Source organism: Phoxinus phoxinus (genome assembly GCF_949152265.1).
Source record: "Phoxinus phoxinus genome assembly, chromosome: 6".
Taxonomy (NCBI): Eukaryota; Metazoa; Chordata; class Actinopteri; order Cypriniformes; family Leuciscidae; genus Phoxinus; species Phoxinus phoxinus.
This window is the reverse complement of record NC_136881.1, coordinates 1,817,525-1,839,385: the sequence shown is the minus strand read 5'-3', so window position 1 is coordinate 1,839,385 and position 21,861 is coordinate 1,817,525. Positions and strand designations below refer to the sequence as shown.

General features: G+C 38.7%; 1 protein-coding gene across 1 annotated transcript in view; it reads left to right on the top strand.

The window, feature by feature from the left end:
* LOC307000115 (neural cell adhesion molecule 2) overlaps positions 1-21,861 on the top strand; it is a gene marked incomplete at its 5' end in the record, with an annotated part of 272,591 nt that overhangs the window by 212,894 nt on the left and 37,836 nt on the right. The window contains 4 exons of the mRNA XM_079615404.1: positions 3,700-3,837; positions 9,680-9,797; positions 15,085-15,254; positions 20,645-20,790. Of these exons, the coding sequence (XP_079471530.1) occupies positions 3,700-3,837; positions 9,680-9,797; positions 15,085-15,254; positions 20,645-20,790 (572 nt within the window). The remainder of the gene's footprint in view (positions 1-3,699; positions 3,838-9,679; positions 9,798-15,084; positions 15,255-20,644; positions 20,791-21,861) is intronic.

Below are 21,861 nucleotides of genomic sequence, written 5' to 3'. Positions count from 1 at the left end.
CACACACACACACACATATATTTACAAACTTGTGTTAGATGTGATTAATCACAATTAATCGATTTGATTCATTGCCATTAATTACATCGAACATACAAGTTTGTAAATATATAATATGTGTCTGTAATATATATGTGTGTGTGTATATATATATATATATATATATATATATATACACATACACACACACACACAGACACACACACACCCACACTGTACTTAAATAGACACACACATATATATTTACACATTTTTATGTTATATACAATTAATTGATTTGACAGAATTTGAATAAGAATATATGTCAAGTGTAATTTATGTTTAATCAGTTAGCAGACGCTTTTACCCAAAGTGACGTACAAATAAAGAGAACGGAGTAATTTATTGTACAGAAAGATCCACAAACACACTTTGCTATCTAAACATTTTACGCAAAGGTGTTTGTTGGGTTTGAAATGCTATTCAGGAAAGTTCTCTGCAGAAAACTTCTATCTACATTTGAGGTGTCAAACCCTTAATTGTAATTCAACGGCAGAACGTTGACGAGCTATCTGCACTTTTCCAGCCTGGAAGATTAAAAGATGGAGATTTGATTATTTTTATTCTAATTAGGGAGCCGGTTATAAATGTCTCTCCTGGATGAGAAGAGAAAAGGTGTGTGTTTATCAGCGAGGGATGGCTGTGATCCTGAAGGTGTTTCATTTAGCAAATGTCCTTGAAATGGAAGCAGAAGTAGTTTTGAGGATTGATGATAATATTTTCCTATTATTGTGCTCAGATGAAAAAGAAGTCTGTTGATTAAATCCTCTGCTTTTTTCCTTTCGCCGCACAGAGGACTATATTGCTGTCAAAGGCTTTAAACATAACAGAATGATTTCTCTTACAAACCCTATGTCTGCTTTTTAGTTTAGTGATCAATCCAAAAAATCCAATACTGTAAAGTCTGAGGGATTCTTTGGCACAGAGACAATTTTTTATTTATTTATGTTTTAGTGCAATTTGCTAACGTGAGTATCAGGATCACTATTACTGTTGCTCAAAGATTAGTCAAATCACCTTTATTTCTATTGCGCTTTTTACAATATTGTTTCAAAGCAGCTTTACAGAGATAACAGGAAAATAATGCAACAAAGTTTGTTTCTTCAGATCTAGAATAAAATAGTGTCATAGTCCAGATTAAGTAAATTCAGTCATGGTTCATTTCATTTATAACAATAATCTTGGGGTGTGGATTCATTTAAAGTAATATAATCATCTGGTTTTAGCCGGGTTTCTGTCAGAACATCTAGCTTATGATCTGTAATCATATCAATAACAATAAGTGCTTTTGAAGAAAGGGATTGAATATTCAGCTTTATCATTTGTGTATCTGTATTATATCTGTTTTTTATTTGTTGAACATCAATTACATTTTTATCCTTAAAGGGGTTGATTATGATTTGACTTTTCTAGCTGTAGTTAGTGTGTAATGTTGTGTTTTCTAGCTGTAGTTAGTGTGTAATGTTGTGTTTTCTAACTGTAGTTAGTGTGTAATGTTGTGTTTTCTAACTGTAGTTAGTGTGTAATGTTGTGTTTGATCATAAACAACATCTGCAAAGTTACAACGCTCAAAGTTCAAAGCAAAGGAAGATATTTGCTTTTAAAGAAAAGAACTACAACACACGGCTGGAACTACACGACATTCCTCCCGTTAGTGACATCACTAACCCTAAAATGTAAATAAGCCCCGCCCCCGAGAACACAGTCCATGTTGAGAAGAGGAAGAGTTGCTGTAGTCGAGCACATTTGTGAGTCAGCTCAAACTTTAGCATCTTTTCACATGCAGTAGAAAGTCACTCTGTGTGCATCTCACAACAGTTCCTATACGAGCGGTTTATAGATTATCATGCCAGAATATGCTAATTAAAGATAGTTAACTCCACATCAGCGACATAAACTCATCAACTAACCATTCAGAGACGTCCTGTTGCTTCTACATGTTGTCACTTCTTCTTGAGTGTCTCCATCTTTGTCTGACTCCGTTTTAACATTAAAGGCAGAACAGTTTCTGTCATTTTAGTGTGTGTGTGTGTGTGTGTGTGTGTGTGTGTGTGTGTGTGTGTGTGTGTGTGTGTGTGTGTGTGTGTGTGTGTGTGTGTGTGTGTGTGCGTGCGTGCGTGCGTGTGTGTGTGTGTGTGTGAGCTAAATGCAGCTGCTAACACACTTGAGCTCTTGAAGCTCCGCCCCCTGTGCCGGGAGCAGCAGCTCATTTGCATTTAAAGAGACAGACACAAAACGGTGTGTTTTTGCTCACCCTCAAAAAGTGACAATTTTAACATGCGATATTAAAATATCTGTGGGGTATTTTGAGCTGAAACTTCACACACACACTCTGGGGACATCAGAGACTTATTTTACATCTTGTGAAAAGGGCATTATACCATTACCAATATCACCAGGGAACGTTTGCGCCGGAACACACTCCTCTTTTCACTGAACCGACCACACACACTTTATAAATAAAAAGATGCCAGTGCATCCAACGCCGAATGGAGAGAGAGAGCCACTCGCCCCGAGAATACAGCAAACAGTGAGAGACTTTAAGTTTGTGATGAATCTTAAGGCTCCATGAAAACACTGTGTCCAATCACATCACAGATGACCTCCACAATTATTACAAATGACTACAGGTCACCAGGTAATACTTATCCTGTGCGGATAGGGCTTAATATGTTCCATATTACTAGAGAAGAGCGGCACCATCTCCTTTTAACAGGTCATGTCCGCCCCAAAAACTTCCATTTGTCCATGAACCCAATATTATTCTGCGGACACCAGTGTTTGAACCTTGTCATTGTAAACCCGAACGCTCAAAATACTTCATTGGATTGAGCTGGACAAACTTAAATTAAACTAATTAGTTCAGTCAAATTAACTTTTATGAGTATTTAGCACTTTCTTTTTCTTTCAAGTTCACAGAACTGATATATGTTAAGTAAACTGAACTGCTTCATTGTTTTGAGTTTTATGAAATTATTTATTTTAATTTAGACAAACTTAAGTTTCACTGAAACGGCTGGATGTCTATTTCCCAGCATGCTTTGCCGATGGCACTCGAAAGTGAGAGTAAATGCTAAAATTAAGTGTAAGATTAATGTTAAGTAGGAGATTTAGTAGTGATTAATGTTTTGTTATGCTAATTTTCAAGAATTTATGTTAATGTTGGTTTTAAGATAGTTACCATCATGATGACGAGCGGAGCATGATCTTAATTTGAGATCAAATAAAATATTTATATTATTGCGCTCATACAGTAAATGCTTCTGTATAACACACTATTGCTAATATGTTAGCAAATTAGTATGTTAGCAGATTAGCTTGTTAAAGCTAACTAAGTTAATGTTAATAAAAGTGTTCACATTGAGATTACATGAAAGCTTAATATGAATTAGTGTACTCATACATTTGAATTGTTCTTAACTTGAAATATCTAAGTACAAAATAAAAATCTGCTAGTTCTGCTTACTTAAACTTTGAATTTCAGAACTTAAAAAATTTTAGGCAATTGATTGAGTTCTGCCAACTTATTCAGGTTTACAGTGTAACTTGTACGATTAAACCTCTGCAATGAGTGCCGTATAGATCCAGACTGTTTGTGAATAACACTCACACACATGCAGTGATTAGTTGTGATGTCTGTGTTTCTTTCTCTTCCTGAAGGCAGATTTCAAGTCCTTCCCACCAACAACCTGCAGATCCTGCGAGTGAGCAAAGCTGACGAGGGTGTGTATCGCTGCGAGGCGCGCGTGGAGGCCCGCGGAGAGATCGATTTCAGGGACATCGTGGTGCTGGTGAACGGTGAGAGCTGTTGTTCACACACACGTGCACTTCCTCACTGAGATCTGCACAGCTCAATAACTGTGTAGCGCTCGGCTGTACGAGTGTGTCAGTGTCACGCTGTATATCGACTCAATCATCCGGTTACTTCTCTAAGACGAGCTCCTGCAATAATGGCTGTCGGCGCAGGAGAATCTGCAGGCTCGGAAAGATTCAATGAAGTTGAGATCATCATGACGCCGACTGTAAACTGATCTTTTAAAGACCATCTGAAGGGATTGTTTTTGGTTCAGAACAAGTAAAGCTGTATTGACTTTATGGATTGACTTTAAATTCCCATAATCGATCTTTGTTTAAGTTAATGAACAATTAATCGTTATAGCCTTAACCTCTTGAATTTGAACCGGGGTGCTGCTAAGTTATCATGTTACCATGTAAATATTTCTCAAAAATATACAAGCATGTGTGTGTATTTATATATACAAAATAATTATACATAATACACACACATATATTATGTAAACACAAACTTTTATTTGGGATTCGATTAATCGCGATTAATCGTTTACAGCCCTACCGTATGAGGTTTAAGTTTTGTTGATATACTTGTCAAACGTGTATTGTAACGTGAATTTTATGTTATGTTATGTTATGTCATGTCATGTCATGTCATGTCAAGTTATGTTATGTCTTGCCTCATAAGCGTCTATTATAAAGAAAGTCCATTAACACAATCACTCTCTTTTTTTGTAGTGTTAAAAGATCGGAAGTTTTATTAAATGACAATGTGAAATGACATTGGTCAATTAATTTTTTTTTCTTTCTAAATTAAATTGTTTACTTGGTTAACATTACATGTACTAAATGTACACATCTATGAATTGTTAGATGGAAAATGAAATATTTGGTCATTGTTATTGTTTTTTAAATGGTGGCGTGTTCCTTTTAGACTGATAAACTAGCTTAGCAAGACTTCCTTGGTCAACCAGCTTTATCAGGCCATGCTAGATTACAGCTTTTGCTGGTAAAGATGGTTATGTAAACCAGTCTGAAGAGACCAGTTAAGACCGTAATGCTGGTCTTTTCACATTCAAACTAAAATGGGCGTTTCACATCACAAACCCACACATAGTTCATCACCTCAGCGTTTTTACACTCAATTTTCTGCTGACTAGATTTGAGACTAAATGTTTCAATTAACACACACTCTTCAAGCTTCTGTGAGTCACAAGCAAACGACGACCTTATCTCGGCGAGCGCTTCACGAAACACCGCCTGTCTTTTGAACTCATTCGTTTACCTTGTTCCGCGAAATGAGCCGTCGTCAGGATTTGATAGCGCCGAGCTCTGCCTGAACGGACACAATAGTATTTGCACAACTCATACTTCTTTAAACTGATGTAATAGCATGCAAAGAAGAAAAAAGAAAAGCATATTGCGTTCAATTTAGCATCACCACTTATAGCTCTCAGGAAGATCCAATAAGCTCGCTCAATGAGGCGCATCCTATTATCCCGAAGACATGGCAAGCGCCGTCTGCCACGAAAACAGAACAACCTGCTGCTTAAATCACTTAGCAAACGCTGACTAGAAAGCCTCAACGCCTGAGTCTCGTGTCCAAGAACAGAGATTGAATCCAGAATTGTCCCCTAGATTTATTCCCAGCCTTGGCTTGAGCTGCAGTGGATCGCGACGCCGTGTTGAAACCCCATCCGCTGTTATAATGAAATGCCCCTTTCTGCTGTGACCTTCCTTATTGAATTAGCGTGGCCATTTTGCATATGCGCACACCATCTGTTTGAGGCTCGGGCGGAAGATTGAAGACTCTTTGAGGGAAATATGATTGGTGATTGTGTTATTAAACCAATATGTTTTGTTGAAGACTATAATATTGCACTGCACGAAATGCCCTTCTTGAAACAAGCAAGATGCACTTAAATCTAGGTGTACTAAAATCAAGCAAAACAAATCTACCAATAGGGTAAGCAAAACTGACTTCAAGAATTCTTGAAAATAGCATAAATATATATTAATATCACTATTAAATGTTATTGGATCTTAAAGGGGTGGTAAAGTATGATTTGACTTTTCTAACTGTAGTTAGTGTGTAATGTTGATGTTTGATCATAAACAACATCTGCAAAGTTACGACGCTCAAAGCTCAGAGCAAAGGGAGATATTTGCTTTTACAGAAAAGGACTACAACAAACGGCTGATAGGAACTACACGACACTCCTCCCGGGTTAGTGACATCAGCAACCCTAGAATTTACATAAGCCCCGCCCCCTGAACACTAGTCCATGTTGAGAAGAGGAAGAGTTGCTGTAGTCGAGCACATTTGTGAGTCGGCTCAAACTTTAGCATCTTTTCACATGCAATAGAAAGTCCCTCTGTGTGCGTCTCACAACAGTTCCTATACGAGCGATTTATAGATTATCATGACAGAATATGCTAATTAAAGATAGTTAACTCCACATCAGCGACATAAACTCATCAACTAACCATTCAGAGACGTCCTGTTGCTTCTACATGTTGTCACTTCTTCTCAAGTCTCTCCATCTTTGTCTGACTCCGTTTTAACATAAAAGACAGAATAGTTTCTGTCATTTTAGTGTGTGTGTGTGTGTGTGTGTGTGTGTGTGTGTGTGTGTGTGTGTGTGTGTGTGTGTGTGTGTGTGTGTGTGTGTGTGTGTGTGTGTGTGTGTGTGTGTGTGTGTGTGTGTGTGTGTGTGTGTGTGTGTGAGAGGTAATCGCAGCTGCTAACACACACAAGCTCTTGAAGCTCCGCCCCCTGTGCCGGGAGCAGCAGCTCATTTGCATTTAAAGAGACAGACACAAAACGGTGTGTTTTTGCTCACCCTCAAAAAGTGACACTTTAACATGATATATAAAAATATCTGTGGGGTATTTTGAGCTAAAACTTCACACACACACTCTGGGGACATCAGAGACTTATTTTACATCTTGTGAAAAGGGCATTTTACCCCGCCTTTAAAACTAGACAAAAATGATTAATAATTAGTCATTTTAGTGAAGATTGCATTAAAACTAGAATATTTAACCTTTAATTTTCAGAATATTAAACCTTAACCCTAAACAGCTTATTTAAAAAAAAAAAATAAGATGCACAATAACCTGAAAATAGATTAAATTCTTAAAACAACCCAATAAATTAATAATTTTAGTACACTGCTTAGATTTAAGTGCATCTTGCTTGATTAAAGAAAGGAATTAATTTAGCAGTGTAACAAAAACAATCATATTTGACCTTTCTTAATTAAGATTCATGCACAAAACACTTTATCTGTCACTTGAAAAAAAACTCAAAATGACCTAAAATTCACAAGAAGACCAATTTTCTTAAATTAAGATTTAGATTTACTTTCTTAAATAAAATGTTTTGCAGTGTGGATATATATATACACATCATATTTACAGTCAGAATTTAGAGATGCTTCTTCTCAGTGACAAGCCCTAAAAATAATGCTCTAAGTCGGTTGTTGAACAACAAGTCAACCATCTTGCCTCATCCAATCTGACATATATTGTGTTAGCTGAACCAGCAAGACTTCTCTAGGTCAAACTGGTTGACCAGCATGAGCTCGTAACCAGCGTAAAGCACCAGTTGTGACATTTTAAGATTGTGTTTTTAGCAGGGATTCTTCACATACTTGAGCAAGTGCTTTGTCTTTGTTCTGGTTTCTTGTTTGTTGCGTCTCTGTTTCTTCTAATTATCCTGTACAGTTGTGTATGTGGAATGCGTTTACGCCGATGATTAGCATGCAGACATGCGCTAGCGTGCTCTTTCCGAGCCCTTAACCCCGACTTTCATCATCAGAGGAGCCATTTAAACGCAGACAGGGGTCGCATCTGCAACTTCTCTCCGCGTCTGCTTGATCTTTTAAAAGGAAATGTCACCGAGATGTCCTTCACCGATACACATCACGCTAGCTAAAAAACTAGTCATTTCAACCTCTTTGAACTCGGGCGAATTCTAACGGAGCAAATCACAGAGCGGTGAATAATGATTGTGCTCGGCCAGAAACATGTTTGAGGTCTGCTTTATTCTCTTCAATCCTCGTATCAGATCGACTCAGCCCATCAGACTGACATGACATGGATGTTTTGAAATAAGGACATTACTGTGGGACATTTAAGGGGAATCAAACTGAAGAGAGAATGTAAACAAACGGCTGACGTGGCTTGATAGTTAAATTTGTTTAATTCATAGACTGTAAAAAATATGCAGTAGTGTTTCTGAAGAGCATTTTTGAAGCCCAAAGTGGGCGGAGCCGGCCGTCGCCATCTTGGACGCGCGTCACTCCCAGATAAACGAAAATGTGTAGCGAGGCGGATTAGCTGAGGTGACGTGACGCTAACACACAGCAGACAAACGGCTAGTAGTGACATCAGCGGCAATCCACCTGTCACTCAAGTGGCCACGCCCTTAATTATGCGGAACTTTAAGGGTTAATATAATTTAACCCCTTATATTAGCACTAGGGCTGTAACGATTAATCGCGATTAATCGAAATCCAAAATAAAAGTTTGTGTTTACATAATATATGTGTGAGTATTGTGTATAATTATTTTGTATATATAAATACACACACATGCATGTATATATTTGAGAAATATTTGCATTTATATACTGCATATATATTTTTATATGATTTATATTACATATAAATAGAACTATTTTATATATAAATAACACATTTTTATTAAATATATACATGCATGTATGTGTATTTACATATACAAAATAATTATACACAATACACACACATTTATTATGTAAACACAAACTTTTATTTTGGATTTCGATTAATCGCGATTAATCGTTACAGCCCTAATTAGCACAGTCCACAGCCATTACATATTTAAAACACTAATAGATTCAGCATTAGTGATGTGGCGGCGAGCTATAATGCACATACGTGATCTTCTGTGTTTCTTAGAGGTTGAATCCATTTAAAAATCTGCCAAACTTCCAACACTACTTCTGAATAGGATGTCTACTTCATAAATTGTATGAAAATTGTAAAAATAATGGTTCAGACTCAAACAACATATGGAAATGGAGGCGCCCTTATATGGGCAGTAATGTCCACTAGTGGAGAAGTGTGGTACTGCGCCCAAACTAAATCTCACTGAACGCTCATTTTCTGAGATATCAACCTAAAATTTGAAACACAACTTGTTTAGATTTTTTCATTGATTTTGTTTTGCAGTTTTAGAGACCACCAGATTTTGAATAATTACATTTTTAACGTTGCACATTTTCATAAACTCAAACTTCTAACTTTTTTTCTGTTTAACTGTCTTAATTTATTTCACTTCTACAAAAATCTGCCAAGTGTCTTCTTAAAACAAATCTTACATCTATATTCTAAAGTATTCTTGAATTACAACCATTTAAGTTTGGAATGTGCATTGTCATGTCTATTAAAAAAAGGGGGATAAGGGGTTAAACGGATGAGTTATTAAAAACATTCACCCCCCTCACAGTCGTCATGAAGGGCATAATCAGCAATATAGACCAAAACCACTCATTGCACAAGGCTGTAAACGTTATTTTTTCTGTTGTAAAGTTGGGCATTTTAACATGGGATTGACTCTTTTGGAGCCGGTCTCTAGTGGCCAGTCGATGAACTGCAGTTTAAGTCTCTTCAGTGCTGGATTCAAGAGAGAGAGCGGAAGGGTGCTGTTTGGATTAATTACAGACAGGAGACACATATGTTGGGTAATTGTTAGTCTAATCCAAACATGACACATGCAAGCATCTGACATCCAGCACTCGGAGAGAAACAGAAACGGTATTGAACATGCGTGATTAACTGTGTGTCTGGTGTCGTTCCAGTTCCTCCGGTTCTGTCCGTGCCGCAGCAGTCCTTCAACGCCACGGCGGACTACCAGGAGTCCGTGACGTTCACCTGCATCTCCTCCGGCTCCCCCGACCCTCAGGTGACCTGGTACTGGTGGGTAACAGTAACGTTTGTCAAGAGAAACTCTGAATGTTAATGCCCAGCTGACAGGAAACATTCTCACAACTTTAGCTGACGTTCTAGAAAAGTTATGAATAAACGGAGTGAGTGAGTGTGTGTGTGAGTGTGTGTGTGTGTGAGAGAGTGAGTGAGTGAGTGAGTGAGTGAGTGAGTGAGTGAGTGAGTGAGCGAGTTAGTGAGTGAGTGAGTTAGTGAGTGAGTGAGTGAGTGAGTGAGTGAGTGAGTGAGTGAGTGAGTGAGTGATTGAGTGATTGATTGAGAGAGTGAGTGAGTGTGTGAGTGAGTGAGTGTGTAAGTGTGTGATTGAGTGAGTGAGTGAGTGAGTGAGTGAGTGATTGAGTGATTGATTGATTGAGAGAGTGAGTGAGTGAGTGAGTGTGTGAGTGAGTGAGTGTGTGAGTGTGTGATTGAGTGAGTGAGTGAGTGAGTGAGTGAGTGAGTGAGTGAGTGAGTGAGTGAGTGATTGAGTGATTGATTGATTGAGAGAGTGAGTGAGTGAGTGAGTGAGTGATTGAGTGATTGATTGATTGAGAGAGTGAGTGAGTGAGTGAGTGAGTGAGTGTGTGAGTGAGTGAGTGATTGATTGATTGAGAGAGTGAGTGAGTGAGTGAGTGAGTGAGTGAGTGAGTGAGTGAGTGAGTGAGTGAGTGAGTGAGTGAGCGAGCGAGCGAGTGAGTGACTGAGTGAGTGAGTAAGTGAGCGAGTGAGTGAGTGAGTGTTTGAGTGAGTGTGTGTGTGAGTGATTGTGTGAGTGTGTGAGTGAGTGTGTGTGTGAGTGAGTGATTGAGTGATTGAGTGAGTGAGTGAGTGAGTGAGTGAGTGATTGATTGATTGATTGAGAGAGTGTTTGAGTGAGTGAGTGTGTGAGTGAGTGAGTGAGTGAGTGTGTGAGTGAGTGAGTGAGTGAGCGAGCGAGTTAGTGAGTGAGTGAGTGAGTGAGTGAGCGAGCGAGCGAGTGAGTGACTGAGTGAGTGAGTGAGTGAGTAAGTGAGCGAGTGAGTGAGTGAGTGAGTGAGTGATTGATTGATTGATTGAGTGAGTGAGTGAGTGAGTGAGTGAGTGAGTGAGTGAGTGAGTGAGTGAGCGAGCGAGTTAGTGAGTGAGTGAGTGAGTGAGCGAGCGAGCGAGTGAGTGACTGAGTGAGTGAGTGAGTGAGTAAGTGAGCGAGTGAGTGAGTGAGTGAGTGAGTGATTGATTGATTGATTGAGTGAGTGAGTGAGTGAGTGAGTGAGTGAGTGAGTGAGTGAGTGAGTGAGTGAGTGAGTGAGTGAGCGAGCGAGCGAGTGAGTGACTGAGTGAGTGAGTGAGTGAGTAAGTGAGCGAGTGAGTGAGTGAGTGTTTGAGTGAGTGAGTGTGTGAGTGTGTGAGTGAGTGAGTGAGTGTGTGTGTGAGTGAGTGATTGAGTGATTGAGTGAGTGAGTGAGTGAGTGAGTGAGTGAGTGAGTGAGTGAGTGAGTGAGTGAGTGAGTGAGTGAGTGAGTGAGTGAGCGAGCGAGTTAGTGAGTGAGTGAGTGAGTGAGCGAGCGAGCGAGCGACTGAGTGACTGAGTGAGTGAGTGAGTAAGTGAGCGAGTGAGTGAGTGAGTGAGTGAGTGAGTGAGTGAGTGAGTGAGTAAGTGAGTGAGTGAGTGAGTGAGTGAGTGAGTGAGTGAGTGAGTGAGTGAGTGAGTGAGTGAGTGAGTGAGTGAGTGAGTGAGTGAGTGAGCGAGTGAGTGAGGAGGGCGCTGGACATCATTGCTAGTATATAGGACACAGTGTCCTCGATTCATATATCTCTCTGTATGCAAATGTCAGCGTGTCTGTGGCGTCGGAAGTGAAGAGGCGATCTGTGCTTTGATCAGATGTTCAAAGCTCTGCATGATAACTGAGGTGAGGGCCAGAACCACTCACACTCGGGGCTTTCTCGGAAATCTTTGCATTGTGTGAGGGAGAAACTGAACATGCCTTTTGAACATGTTTGCTCGCTGACCTGTGCGGGCTTGAAGAGGTTGTATTGTACATTTCAATACTTTGGCAAATCGGAGCACAGTTTGAGACATCGTTGAGATCTTTCTGGATATCTAGAGGAGATGCATTTGTAGTTATTGCTTCTCCGTCTGCTTTCTGCTGATTTGATTGATATAATAAGCAGATTGCTTGTCTCTCTGTCTGTCAACTGTTTGAATTATTTTAAGGTTCTTAAAAGGTGCTATAAAAATAAACATATTATTATTATTAATAAACATCTGAGAAGCTGGACAACAGGCTCCATTAGTTCTCCATATAGTCTCTGGAGATTTTCTCTCTCAGGTTTGATTTGTTTTTCTCATGGAAGTGATGAGAAGGTGCAGAGAAGTTTGCAGGTCCGTCGGTCTGAATATTGCGAGCGTAAAGTGCAGCATAATTACAGTTTCCACCGATTTAAACCCATTAAGGATTGGCACGATGGTTTCGTAAATGTGCATCAGATCAGAGGTATTTTTACCGTTTTAAGTTCTCTTTAATTCACTCAAACTTCTTCTTGAGTTATATAAGTTCACTGCTATAAAAGTGTAGATTCACGAATGAATATTAATGTGAGGTTTTTAAATGCCGTTCAGTTGCACACACAGGAGATACATGATCCTGCAGGTGTCAGTTAACTATTATTAATTTGATTAATAAGCATTAGGGAAAATTCAGTTCTAGAATAATCTTTATTTTAAACATACGAGAGCAGAAAGTGTGCTTTATACGCTCGACCAGGTTATTGTTAGTACACCTGCTTTACTTCATTATCATCATTATTTTTAGCTGTTAATTCATTTGTTCTGCGTCATATTTAAAGGCATATTTGTATGATTTTCTTTCTTTTGTGGGACAGACATTTTTTTGTGTTTTTTGTTCATACAATGGACGTCAATTTGGTCTAAAACTGTTTGTTCTGAAATTTCTATTTATTTATTTATTATAGTATATTATAGTTTGTGTTCCCCGGAAGACAGAAACGGGTTTGGAACGACATTGGATTTATTAAATGATGACAGAATGATCGCCATCTTTTTAAGACACGTGATCCAGGTCTCAATTGATTATTACCCATACAGAAATCTAATATATGTACACATATGAAATATACATATATTAAATATATCCACATATATAAAATATATATGCCCATATATAAAACCTATTAGAAAATGGAACAATTGATTTTTTTTTATATACATGTCACATACTGTATATAATTATCAGTTTTCAAATAGAATTTGTGTAGAATTTGTTTTGTTTTTATGAGCTGGTCAAGAAGAGGTAAAATAATAATAAATAATACATTTTATTTATAAAAGATTCGAAAATTAGATAGAAATTGAAATTAAATTTGGATATGTAGACTTGAAAAAAATAGTTAAATAGTAAATAGTTTGGCATATATAAATTAAACATATCTGTGACATATATGGTCAAAACATACAGTATTATATAAATAATAATCATATACATCATATTAATATATGTCAATACACTCATTTAATATGGCAAATTTATTAAAACCCTATAGCAACATATATGTAGAGATATGCATATAAGTGATAGCAATATATTGTCTTATATTTAGCATATATGGACATTAGCGATATAGGGACATATATGTCATATATTACATTTCCGTATGGGTAATTAGATGAATATGCATTATTGAGTAATATTCTAATTCACTTTTATAGAATTCAGTGCAATAAACATAAAATGATTAGATTAAATTAAAAAATATAATTTTCATATAAATATACACTTCAGCATATCAGTAATAATGACGGGAAATGTAACATTTACACTCAGATAGATTTGTGAGGTTAATGTCAGCACACCGTTATAATTATCATCATTATTTTCAGCTGTTAATAGTTTGCATCTGTTCCTCGTCCTATTTTAATCCAGAAATTAACATTCTGTCATCATTTTGCTGATTCGATGCATGGCTTTTTCTTCTGTGAATCACAAAAGGAGATGTTTAGCAGATGTTCTCTTTCGTTTCCACTGAATAATGACTCTGTAAATGTTGACAGAAGCGTAATTCTGGTGCTGTGGTTGTGTTCGAGTCCAGACTCGTGTTCCCGACTGCTCCGGTTAGCTTGTTAAATCTAATTGCGTGTTCGCTTGGTTTTGCCTGATCGCCCTGGATCCTCTTCCCTTAATTGTGTCCTTGTTATTGAGATTGAATTGTTCGTTACATGAATCTTCATTACTATAGTTACTTCTTTTGTCTCTGCACTTTCTGTGGATTAAACTAGCAAACAAAGATGTAAACAGTGTAACTAGAGAACTTTTGTTTTTATTAATTATTTTTTTCAGCTAGAGTGCATTAAAAAATATAACATTATTTATATTTCAATGTTGTTCTTATGAACTTTATATTCATCAAATAATCCTGAAACATAATATGCATCACGGTTTCCACAAAAATATGCAATTGTTTTCAACATTGATAATAATCATAAATGTTTCTTGAGCATCAAATCATCATGGATCATGTGACACTGAAGACTGGAGTAATGATCTAAAATCAAATACATATGTGTTGTTAACATGATATTAAATTGCTCACATTACGATATAAGTTGTTTGTTTTTTCCTAAAGAGTTTTTATGCAGTCATGTAGTCATGGACATTACCTTTCTACAAATTCATTTCTACTCAAATGGGATGTAAGTGAGGAAATGTTATGTTATAGACTGTATTCAGTTAAATCAATATAAAGAGGACCTTTTATGCTTTTATCATCTGTGTTTAACATGAAAAAGCTCCAGTTCTTCTCTATATGAGCGTCAGTGTTTCTGAACTCCTGAAACGCCTCCATTGTAGTCTCGAGTTTCTTCCGGGAACGAACACGCCACAATATTCCTCATTATAATAATTAATGCGCAGAATAAAGGGGCGGGGCCTGGTTGAGTTAGTCAGTAGTGTGTTAAACTGCCGATTAAGGGGCGGGACATTTCCCAAACACATTCGAAGCACTCGACCAATCACAACACACTGCTCCAGCCGACCAATCAGAGCACAGTGTGCTTTTCAGAAGGAGGGGCTTCATAGAGACAGGAAGTAAACAGAGCGTTACTGACAGACTGGGAAGAGAGGAGCCGCAACAATAGAGAATATGAGGAGAATAATCAACATTCAAGTTCTAGTAGAGGAAAAAACATCATTAAGACTTTGTAAAAGGGCATTAAAGGTCCTCTTTAATATCTGGTGTTATTTCATCTACAGTTAATCATCTCATCAACAATGTTTTCTCTCCTCAGGAAGGGTCACCTGATCGAGCGTTCGGAGCAGTATCTGTTGAACACTATGGATGGGGGCAAAAGCACGCTGACCGTTAAAAACATCGGTCAAGGGGACGGAGGACCGTACATCTGTCGCGCCACTAACAAGGCCGGGAGCTCGGAGAGTCAGCTGATCCTCAAAGTGTTCGGTGAGGAAATATTCATCTTCAATCTTCACTGATTAGTGTTTTTTGTTGTGTGGTCGTCTACGTCAACGTTAATCTGGAACGGCGTTTTCGTTTAAAAACGCTCTCTGTTCACACGCGTTTTCTGGCGTTTTCATACGTTTCAGTGTGGATGAGAAACTCTAGCAAAACGCTAAATTCACCTTACCATGCGTACAACCTCACAGAAGATCACAGAGATGATACAGACGGAGAAATAAATAATAAAGTTATCACGCAATTCTTCTGACGGGATAATTTTATTTAACAAAAGATCGCTTTATTCACTGATGCGCACAGGTCGCACTCACTCACCATTATATGTTTTGTGTAAAACGCTAAAACTGCTCATGTTTTACCGCAGGACAGCAAATGCGATGAAATTTTCTGTCATCTTTGCAGGACTGTGATATGAAGAGTGTGCAAAGTAATATATCTTAGCAACTGTGTGAAAGTGAATAACACAAAAACAAAAAAACGCACTGTGTGAATTGCGACACACCCCTTCCAACTCCCAGAATTATCCTTCCCGTCCAGATCCAATGCTACCACATCTTTAAATTACTATTATATGAAGTTAACATTATAAAATATTTAGACCTACACCACAAAACTAGTATAAATTCTTTAAAATTGGGCAATCCGTTACGGACGTGACCGCTCTGGAAGCGGCACTAAAAGATGCTTTAAAACTTTCACGGAGACCTCAAGCAGAAGGCACATTCACATTAAAGTGAATTTTCGTGTAATTATTGTATCTTAATTTTAATCAATGTTTCAGCAAACAATTGCCTGGATTTAATAAATAAGAAGTAAATATAGCAGACAATAGATAATCACGACACGGAGGCGCCGGCGCGTGAACTGGAGCTCGTCTCACAAATGAACCAAAACTCAGCGTATAATAATAAAATAATAATAATTCATTACATTTATACAGCGCTTTTCTGGACACCCAAAGCGCTTTACATAGAAGGGGGAATCTCCTCAACCACCACCAATGTGCAGCATCCACCTGGATGATGCGACGGCAGCCATATTGCGCCAGAACGCCCACCACACACCAGCTTACTGGTGGAGAGGAGACAGTGATGAAGCCAATTAGTGTATATATAGGAGGATGATTAGGAGGCCATGATGGACAGAGGCCACTGGGCAAATTTGGCCAGGATGCCGGGGTTACACCCCTTCTCTTTCGAAAGACATCCTGGGATTTTTAATGACCACAGAGAGTCAGGGCCTCGGTTTAACGTCTCATCCAAAGGACGGCGCTCTTTTGGCAGTATAGTGTCCCCGTCACTACACTGGGGCGTTAGGACCCACACAGACCACTGGGTGAGCGCCCCCTGCTGGCCTCACTAACACCTCTTCCAGCAGCAACCTGGTTTTCTCAGGAGGTCTCCCATCCAAGTATACTAACCAGGCTCAGCCCCGCTTAGCTTCAGTGGGAAACCAGTCTTGGGCTACAGGGTGATATGGCTGCTGAATAAGGTTACACTTGCATCACATTCCTGAAAAATATATCTATATTGAAATGTCTACTTTTAAATAGAACAATTAAAACTGAAAGAAAACAGACTGCTCTCTGCTTATGAAATCCGTATGAAATTTGCATTTCTCTCCTGCGCGTTCACTAGATTGCGAGTCAGCATCGTCAACTTCATCTTTGCAGCCGACACTGACACAGAAAACACAATTAATAAACAATTAAAATATCTTCTTGCTATATTTGACATATTCATAATCATTACTTTTGCCGGTTCTTTGTGACTGCTTTTAGATGCTTTATTGCAAAAAAAAAAAAAAAATCAAGGTTTGTATCTGATCGTGGGTCAAAAATCGCGATACGAACCGGATCGTGGGTTTGGTGTGTCGCTACAGCCCTATTGTTATGTGTAGTGCTGTATCTTTGTGTGTTGAAGCTGCCGTGACAAAGCAATTTCCATGGAAAGGATCAATAAAGTATCAACAAACAGAAGGAAATACGGAGAGAAAAAGGTGCGTTTATTAGTGTGGACAAGGCTCAGTGTGACTGTCTTAACTCGTGGCAGAGTCTTCTTTTCTTTTTCCATTTAGTTGCTTTCCACTCAAATTCTCTTGAAGAAAATGAAGCAATGTGCCACAAACATGCGGCCGGCAGCGCAGGAAACGTGCCGCTATCTCAACCCGAGAAATGAAACACTGTTCAATTATCGTGGAGGAACTCCAGCAGGTTCTCTTATAGGACCCAGATTCAGTTCATCTTTTCATGAAGCGCCTGTGCATATTCAGAAACTGATTGTTTTGATTGGACCTCCAGTTCTTTTGCATGGAAATGTATGGAGATTTATTCTCCTCCATCAAGATCCAAGAGCCGGAGACGCTCGTTCTCCGGAAAGCACATTTATATTGATGTGCTCTTATTGGCTGGGAGTTTTGTTGTGCCAAACGTGGAGCGGAAACACAGTTGTGAGTTTGTAACGTTTGTAGAGCTTGACATTCAGTCACGAGGGAGACAGACGAGAGAGAAAACAAACAAACTAAACTGAACCCGTAATATTACTATTAATAACTAACTATTAATATTACTGCTTTGCATCTCTAAACCTAATTACAACTGAGGGATTTGTGTAGAATTCATATTTAGGGAACCATCCGATCAGCAATAATATAGATAAAGCAAATATTGATCATCTGTCGACAGAAATTCTGCAATACAGCTTTTTTAATATTGAAATATTAATAGCCTACATATTTATTTTTAATTTCTAAATATTTAGGGAACACACTGATCATCAATAATTCAGAAAAAATATATATAGATTGAGGAAATATTGACCAACTGTTGACAGAATTTCTTTAATACAGTTATAAATATTAAAATATTTATACATATTTATTTTTAATTTCTTAATATTTAGTTAACACTCTGATCATCAATAATTGAGAAAATAAAAATATAGATAAAGGAAATATTGACCATCTGTCACCATCTGCAATACAGTTTATAAATATTAAATTATATGATTTAGTTTATAATTGATAAATATAATATTATATGAAATATATCAGTATATTTAATTGGATAAATAAATGTAAACATGTTTGGATGTGTATTAGTGTTTATTTATAATTTATTGTCTATAGTCAGTTTTCAGACCCTAAACATTTATTTTTCATATTTAAATATGATTATTTTTAATTATATTTCTAGCTCTTTTATTGGATATATATATATATATATATATTCAATGACGATGATAAGAAAGGGTTTCGATGCCCTTTTTTGTATGTTGACGTGGAGCTCAAATGTCAAGAGTTCATGAAGCTTTAAACGCAATACTAGTGTTTTCTGCTGACCTTGTGTGTGTGTGTGAGTGTGTGAGTGTGTGAGTGTGTGTGTGTGTGTGTGTGTGTGTGTGTGTGTGTGTGTGTGTGTGTGTGTGTGTGTGTGCGTGTGTGTGTGTGTGTGTGTGTGTGTGTGTGTGTGTGTGTGTGTGAGTGTGTGTGAGTGAGTGAGTGAGTGAGTGAGTGAGTGTGTGAGTGTGTGAGTGTGTGCGTGCGTGCGTGCGTGCGTGCGTGCGAGCGAGCGAGTGAGCGAGTGAGCGAGTGAGTGTGTGTGTGAGTGAGTGAGTGAGTGTGAGTGAGTGAGTGAGTGAGTGAGTGAGTGAGAGTGTGTGAGTGAGTGTGTGTTTACAGCATGTCGTGTGTGTCATATGTAGGCTCCCCCATATTGAGAAGAGCATCAGTTCACAGAGTTTCACAGATATTCCTTTTTCGGAGCAATAGAGAGATTGAGTGCTGAGGAAAATACATAATTCATCACAAGTTCACAACATATGGAAAGTGCTCTCTAAAAACACTGAGTAGAAATTGGCCAGATTTACGTTGTTATGGGTCAAATAAGGAGAAAACGTGTGTGTGTGTGTGTGTGTGTCTGAGAGTGTGTGTGTCTGAGAGTGTGTGTGTGCGTTTGTGTGTGTCTGAGAGTGTGTGTGCGTGTATCAGAGTGTGTGTGTGTGCGTGTGCGTGTGTGCGTGTGTGTGTGCGTGTGTGTGTGTGTGCGTGTGTGTGTGTGCGCGTGTGCGTGTGTGTGTGTGTGTGTGTGTGTGTGTCTCACGCTCTCTCTCCTCAGCCTCTGGGTGTTTCGGCTGCGTCTCCCGCTACAAATAACTCTTGATCTGTGCAGACGTTGTTCAAAGGCCCTCAGTGTGAAGAGCTGTTTCTGTTGCGTTTCATTCATTCCAGCACAGATTTATTCAGCGGCGCTGTGTGTGATTTTCAGTGCAGGAACGGCTGTTATACATGAAACTCACTGTGGGGATGTTTGCCCTCGACTCCAGCGCTGTTTAGGGGAAACCTGAGGACGACACATAGAGCATCTTTTCTATGACACACACACACACACACACACATACACACACACTCACTGTCACACACATGCACACACACACTCACTGTCACTCACTGTCACACACAAAGATGCGTTTTCATTCCAAAGCATATTAGTGTGGACAAGGCATTCAACATGTTGAATCAGCCCCCAAAAAAAACGTCGGCCGATGCTCAAAAACGGCCCAGCGTTGCCCAACGGCCAATCGTCGGCTTGGTGTGTCCCGGGCTGTAAATGTCTGTCAGGCAGTTTGAGATGCGAGCCGTCAGATCCTCTGGTTGGAATGAGAGGTAGAGTTGTGTGTCGTCAGCATTACAGTGATAGGAAAACAGAGCTGACAGAGCCGAGTTGACATGTTGATGGAGAAGAGAAGCGGTCCCAGCACTGAGCCCTGAGGCACTCCAGTAGCTAGAGGGTGCGACTTTATGAACATTTGTGCCATCAAATATCTGTTATGTTCAGTGTTTTTTAATTGTCATTATTCAAAGATTAATGTGAGATTTGCATTAATACAGTAATTCTTTACTGAATTTAGTTTCTATCCAACTACAAAAAAGAAGATGTAATTAAGCATAAAAAGTTTATATAATAAACTGTCAATATATTTATTGCATGCTTAGTTGTGCTGAAAATAATTTCACAATGCTAAAAAAAATATTTTCTTCATGTATGATTCTTATTTTGTTCTCTTTATTTTCTAAATGGGAAGGAGAATCAGTTTAAGGCTGTAAGTGTGATGTCGTCTGTCACTCTAAACATTGTGTTTAGTGCAAATTAGGATGTAATTCAAAGCTATTACAGTCTGAAAATAAACTGGGAGAGCAGAGACGTCTGCTGTTCGCTGAAACCTTCTGTGTGTGTGTGTGTGTGTGTGTGTGTGTGTGCGTGTGCGTGTGCGTGTGTGCGTGTGTGTGTGTGCGTGTGTGTGTGTGTGTGTGTGTGTGTGTGTGTGTGTGTGTGTGTGTGTGTGTGTGTGTGTGTGTGTGTGTGTGTGTGTGTTCAGTCCAGCCTCACATCACTCAGCTGAGGAACGTGACGGCTGTGGAGGGAAACGCTGCGATGATCTCCTGTACGGCTGAAGGAGAACCGTTGCCCGAGATCTCCTGGAGGAGAGCCAGTGATGGACAGACCTTTGCAGACGGAGATAAGGTGAAGAACACACACACACACACACACACACACACACACACACACACACACACACACACACACACACAAACCTTGAAGCTCTATGGAGCCAGATAAGTATCATTAATAATTCACACAAAAACACGATGCACTCATGCGTAGAGAATTTCACATGCATGAAACCAAAATCACGTGCACAAAAAAACAAAAAAATATATTCACAAAATGCGAAATAAAATTATATATTCATAAAATGCATTTCACAAATGCGAAACAATTCATAGATATAACTGTGCACAAAAACTTTTGAATGTTTAAAATGTACAAGTTTTATACAAATCCAAGGCGATTCACACGCAAATGACGATTTGCACTTTCATATTCAAGGATAAACTCGTAAATTTTAAACTTTCGAAATTGTTTGCGCACATTTATATCTGCTAATTTAGTTTTGCACTTGTGAAATGCATTTTATGAAAATATAATATTATTTTGCGCACGTGACTTGCTTTTTGTGAATATTTTTTTCACACACGTGAATTTGGTTTCACGTATGTGAAATTATGAAATGCATGTGTGCATATTAATGAGTATGAATGAGACTGTTCTAGCTCTATAATGTTCTGTCATCGTGAACGCGTTTCAGAATTCCCTGTCTCTGTAAATCACCGTTATTGGAGTCTCTGCTCAGTGGAAGTGACAGTGATCATGATCTCCTCCTGTTTATAGTCATTAGCACAGGCCATATTTCTGATGATTTCATCATTGCAGGACTCAGGTAGATGACCGCTCCTCCTCAGAGTCTTGTCCAGCGTTGTGGAGATAATCACGGGTGTTCAGTCGAGTGTGTGTGGAGATAATCATGGGTGTTCAGTCGAGTGTGTGTCAGCCACGCCTCCTGCTTCCACTCGTTTCTCCCCAACAGAACAACATCCTGTTCAGAAGCTGCTGACGGACACACACTGTACACACACTGTATCTGACGGACACACACTGTACACACACTGTATCTGACAGACACACACTGTATACACACTGTATCTGACGGACACACACTGTACACACACTGTATCTGACAGACACACACTGTAC